This window comes from Rana temporaria, chromosome 1, assembly GCF_905171775.1.
Source record: "Rana temporaria chromosome 1, aRanTem1.1, whole genome shotgun sequence".
Classification (NCBI taxonomy): Eukaryota; Metazoa; Chordata; class Amphibia; order Anura; family Ranidae; genus Rana; species Rana temporaria.
In genome coordinates this window covers 527,926,468-527,932,467 of record NC_053489.1, presented here as the reverse complement: position 1 = coordinate 527,932,467, position 6,000 = coordinate 527,926,468, and the positions used below count along the sequence as shown (strand labels likewise).

The window sequence follows — 6,000 nt, the reverse complement described above, 5'->3', positions numbered from 1 at the left end:
GAGTGCGCTTTTTCTAGTTGCCAACTTTGTTAATTTTTATAGCTCTAGTGTCAAGCTTTTTGCAGACATGGTCTATTTACACTTTAGTGGTCTGTTGCAGTGTGGTAATATGCATTGCATTATGGCAACCCATTTATTATATTGATGTGGTATACGGTTTTAGAAATACAAAAAAACGAGCGAAACATGGGTCAGTAAAAAAAAAAAAAAAAAAAATTTATTATCCATATAAAAAGTGCCAAAATATTCACCAACATTGTATCCTATTCCAACGACTTGCTCACTCTAGTGACCAAAAACCGCACAGACAACTAATCACATTGCTTTGCACGCATATCCTGTTCACATATTTCCACAGTAGCCAGAGTCCCTTGACACTGGATATGTTGTATTTCTGTTAGCAGATGTCCAAATGTCCAGATTCATATAGGCATGGAAAGGATTGAATCTGGAAGAATACTCCTGCTTGCACATCATGGAGTGACTTCCAATATGGTCAGAATGTGGAGGGGAGCCACTAACAGGGCAGAAGCCATCAAATACGTCATTCTGCGGAGCCCAGATGGATCCAAACAGTCCAGACATGGGAGACAAACTTCTAGTGCTGGAGAGGTATGGCTGTAAATACACAACAAATATCAAAATCTAAGCCAGAGAAGACATTTGCTGGTTCAAAAAAAAATAAAAAAAAAACTGACATTCTGCCTGTGTGTATGTCGGTCTGTCTGACAGAAGTCGGGTGTGCATGTTGGAAAACCAGCAACTGACCGACTAATGGCAGAGAGCACTGATCGGACTGTTCTGGCGGGGGGGGGGGGGGGGGTCACTCCATCAGAACACAACAGCTCAGCGGGGGGTGATCACTGAACTAATCTTGCATGGTTAAAAAACTGTAGTGTGTACCCGGCTTAGGGTTAAGCCTGGTACACAACGCTGACAGTTTGCCATACATCCACACAAACAATGTTAATGCAGTGATCTCCCCGCTGTGCCTTTATATTCTGACAGGGGCACTCTCCCCCTCCCTGATCGAATGCTTGTTTTCCAGCATGTCCCTTCAACAAAAGCCAGACATTGGAGCGGCTTCTGTCAGACAAACAGCTGTACATACTGACCGAATGTATGGGCACCTATTTACCCAGCATTAGCTCTTGACCCCAGACACACACACTTGTTATCTAGTTTAAAAAAAAAAGACTTAGAATGTTTTAATTGCATTTCTATTGATACAAAGCGACTGTTGCTGACTTCTTATTGCAAGACCCTTTTCACACTGAGGCGCTTTGCAGGCGTTATAATGCTAAAAATAGCGCCTGCAAAGCGCCCTGAAAGAGCAGCCCCTCACACTCCAGTGTGAAAGCCTGAGGGGTGTGTATACCGCTTCTGCCCATTGAAAATTGTGAAATTGACAGTAAAGCGCCGCTAAAAATAAAGGCGCTTTACCGCCGACGCACCCACCGACCCACTGTGAAAGGGGCCTTACAGACCGTTTTCCCTCTTGAAATAAAGAATGAAAAATAAAAACAAACTTGCAAAAATGAACACATGGATTTGTTATTAAATTGTCAGTGAAAAAAATAAAATAAAAATTGTTCACATCCTGTAGTGAAATTACAATTTATAAAAAAAAAAAAAAAAATGTTACATAAGGGGTTAAAATACAAGGTAAACAGCATAAAACTGTATTCTAGTGGCATTTACTTACAGAAGTGCTAACATAACTTGCTGGTTCCCAGGAGTTTGGCATGGAAGGTGCAGGTGGAGGGGGTGGTGGAGCTTCTGGTGGGTTTATGTTCCAGGTAGACTGACAATGATCAATGAAAGCCGGATTCTGGACTTCAGGGCATGAAAAGCCATTGTGGTAGTTCATGTTTTCTGGAAGAACAGCACAGTATTGACATACTCTGAATATTTTAAAGTTAAAAAGGGGATTGTACAAAACTGAGATGAGAATAGCTCACACAACACAATGGTGAAATTCACCCACAATTACTCAAATGCATTTAGTCTTAAATGGTATTAACATTTTAATGGATTACTTAAAGCGGTGGTTCACCCACAATAACAACATTTTAGCATTAAATTAAGCATAGTAGCGCGAGCTACAGTATGCCTGTATTTATTTTTTTTGCCCCGTACTCACTGTGCAATCCTATAGTGAAGATTCCAACTCCCCGCGGGGAATGGGCGTTCCTATCCAGAGGGAAGATGATTGACGGCCGGCTATGGCACGTCACGCTGCCCGAAGATAGCCGGAGTAGGTCTCGGCTCTTCACGGCGCTATACGGCACCTGCGCACAGACTATGCGCAGGCGCCGTGAAGAGCCAAGTCCTATTTTGGCTATTTCCGGAGAAGCGTGACGCGCCAGAGCCGGCCGTCAATCATCTTCCCTCTGGATAGGAAGGCCCATTCCCCGCGGGGAGTCGGAATCTTCACTATAGGATTGCACAGTGAGTACGGGGCAAAAAAAATAAATACAGGCATACTGTAGCTCGCGCTACTATGCTTTATTTAATGCTAGAAAAAAAAAAATTATAGGGTGAACCCCCTCTTTAACAGCAAGGATTCAACAATCTGCAGATTGAGGTTTCCAAGCATGCGATTTCCATGGCAGCTATGATAGCTATTTGATAGTAAAGCAAATCTCTCCAATCTACTGTTATCACTGTAATTCCTTCTGTGTGCACAGAAAAAGCGCTGTCTGTTGGTAACCTTAATTTACACATTGCTATATATGTCCCATAGTTAGGAGCTCAGATAGCTTATCATTGGAGACCAAACTTTATATGTGCCTTGACATGCATTTGCAAATGTAAGCTACAATAAATAGGGTTTTTGTACTTTTGCTTGAAGTCCATTTAAGTTGTAAACCCCTATATATACGCAGCAAAGTGGCTGGCTTCAGATGATACACAGAGATTAAACAGATCCTCCTACATAGGTTGTAACTGTTTCTTAAGTATTTTCTTCTCTATATCAGTTCAAAGTCCAGAATTTATAAAGCTCAGAAAAACATGGGCAGGGAGCTGAAGTTACACTCTGCAGAGCTCAGTAAGGAGAGCTCTGAGCACCAATTGGAGGTAAGAAACACACCTCCCTTTACACAACATTATTGGAGGTAAGAAACCCTCCCCCCTTTTACACAACATTATTACACAAAAATAATTCTGCTGGAGATCCCTTCCCTGTCATAATTTTTCTCTTGGTTTTAGGCCAACTTGTCAGAAGCAACTCATGCAAATAGGAGGGGGTCGAGGCAGCAGACAGAAATTACACTTGGTGATCTTGATAAAGAAAAGTACACACTACAGAGGGATATGCTTAGTTTATAATTCATGTCTGAGGATTACAACCACTTTATGGGACCACTGAAATCTTTATGCTTTTCAGTTATAATGCGCCCTACAGGAGAAATGAACAGTAGCAAAAAAAAAACACACCAAAACTTTTAGCCAGCACAGAATAATCTACTACCACTTACTACCAGCATGAGTGTTTTCTTGCCATGTAGTACTGAGAGCATGAACATAAATACAAGCTAGGACTTGTGTGCCTCATCGAACACCAAGAAAGGGTCTTTACATTGAACACAAAAAAACTCCTAACTTCATTCTCATCCATAGAGGGACACAGCAATTCTTTGACATCCAAAAGTAGTTCAACACAGCAAAATGCTAAGAGGCCCATCAAATGACAGAAAATTGAGGAGTTGACTGAAGCAGACATCAGATGCCTAAGACGTCTACCTGGTAAAGCTTGGAGAACATGTAAACAGAACGTCACGTGATATTCTTCCAATATGGAAAACACAGTTGTTTGATGCCTAAAAGCGCTTACAGGTCTAGTAGGGTAAAACCTAATCCTTGAAACCATAAGCATAGATGATGGTTTGCCTCAGCCAGTTGTCTGGCAGGAGAAACGAAAGCACCCTTCCAGAGTCCCCTCTGGTATGATAAAAAGAGAATCAGTCTTTTGAAAGAAGCAGCAGCTGAGATAGTGACTGTCACAGCCCAACGCACATCAAGACAATGGAAGGAGTTTGTCTTTTGATGAACTGGAACCAGACAGATTGACGCAAAAACAATGTCCTGGTTGAGATGAAAGGCTTGACCTACCTTAGGCAAGAAGGAAGTCATGGGCCTTAAAAACCACCTAGTTCCTACACAAACCACAAAGTTTGAAAACTAGTTTTAAAAAGGTGCACATCGCACCGATGAGAGCTAAAATGTTCTTAATTTGAGAGTAATAGCAGTTAAGTCCTCAAGGGAAAGTTCATCAGTCAAGGACTGGGTCAATTCAGTCTTTGCACCTAATGACTCTGAAGCTTCCAAAGTCTGTGAGTGAATCAGATAAAGAATCTGTAGTGCAAGGCACAGGAACGTGCTTGTGTCTTCTACAATCAGAGTGGGCAAAATATTAGGTATTTTGGGTCAAAGAATGACTGTAGTTAAAACCTCAGCTAAAAAAGGTCAAGAAACTGGCCACATCCAACGGTGCTAAAGAGAACCCGTAGCTGTTGGTAGAATGAGAGTTGGGGGCACCTGGGTACAGTATCAGAAATGTAGCTGTAAAGCAACATAAGGCTCATGGTATGACACAAGGCCTCAGGCACTCACATAACCCAGATAGCTGCTAGCAGATGAAGGTGAGATAGACGCATGTGACCAAAGTCACTAGTTAGACAGCAGGAACAGCTTGAAGTTCTATGTGGCCCTTCACAAGAAGGAACACCAGTGGGAAGATACTTCAAAGCTGTAAGAAGAAAAAGCATGGGGTGCACACAACACTCCTTCAAGCTGATGACTTTACCACTCAGTCCCACTGTGTAAACACCTTCTGGGGTGGAAAATGCTACTCAATAAGTGAGTCTTCAGAGGCAGGGCAAGCACTGTAGAAAATGTTAGTGGCTCTGGACCTGGAAAGAGCACTGAAGACCAGATGTAGAACTCCACAAAGGCAGGCAGGGAGGCCTACAATTTTTGGGGGTTGATTGGCAGTATCCAAACCACCTGTAGGCAGCTGTATAATCTAAAAGGTTAAAGACTTGATCTATACTTCATTGGCCAAGAAATACAGCCCCTTTTTTATGATTAAGTGATTCCATCAGCAATTTGATCCAGAGTAAGTTTTTCATTAAACAACTCGGCCCTTCTCGAGTCTCAAAGCATATAGGTGGTCTCAGTTCCATTTGTTCTTCCTTTTAACGCTTGAAACCTACCCCAAAGTTTTCACCACTTTTTTTCAGGACAGATAAGGCTTGAATTTGGTAGCAAATTTGGATACATATATTCTATTTCCTTGTTTTTGAATTCGTAAAAAAATTAGAAAAAGCATTTTCCTGCTATTTTTCCCCAAAGCAACGTTTATATTATTTGTGCAATCCCACATTTTTTTTTACCACAACACATAAATCAACAAAATCTGCCGATTAAATTTTGCCTTTTGATGCCATTATGCTGCGGTACATGCAGCAAGGAAAAAAACTACGGTATATCTATAAATTGATAGTCTAACATTAGGATAAGATTAAGAGTGGTTGACAAGGACACAAATTAGTATGAAGGTGTGACCATCGCTAAAAGTTTGAATGACGTGTTTACTTATGCAAGTATTTGAAGGGCATGCAGTGACACAAATGTCATCCAGATCATTTGGCATCATTGTTCGGACCTGAGGCTTTAAAGTATAACTAGAGTAACGTGAAAAAAAATAAAAAAATGTTGGGTTGTCCCCAGAAGGGTGATGGAGAATTTTTTTTTTTTACTCAGCCTCACTGTGGGGAGATTTTCCCTAACTTCCTGTTTTGGCTATGGAGGGAAAAACGTGAAGGGAAATCTTCCTAATGGGACACAGATAGCAAAAATAGCACAACAAAAAAGATGGGGGTTATAACCCTTCCTTATATCTAAGATGGCCCATAAGTGCCTCTATGCTGGTATTGGAAGTAAACAACGGATGGCCAACAGCCGATTGTTTAAGCTTTTGGGTTAGGCTTTATA

At 41.4% G+C, this 6,000-nt stretch overlaps 1 protein-coding gene across 1 annotated transcript in view; it reads right to left on the bottom strand.

Moving 5' to 3' along the window:
- Nucleotides 1-191: 191 nt before the first annotated feature.
- Nucleotides 192-6,000, bottom strand: part of TMEM131L (transmembrane 131 like) — a 146,713-nt gene continuing 140,904 nt past the window's right edge. The window contains exons 34-35 of the mRNA XM_040331969.1: nucleotides 1,706-1,875; nucleotides 192-618 (exon numbers count right to left, since the gene is read on the bottom strand). Of these exons, the coding sequence (XP_040187903.1) occupies nucleotides 343-618; nucleotides 1,706-1,875 (446 nt within the window). The 3' untranslated portion in view covers nucleotides 192-342. The remainder of the gene's footprint in view (nucleotides 619-1,705; nucleotides 1,876-6,000) is intronic.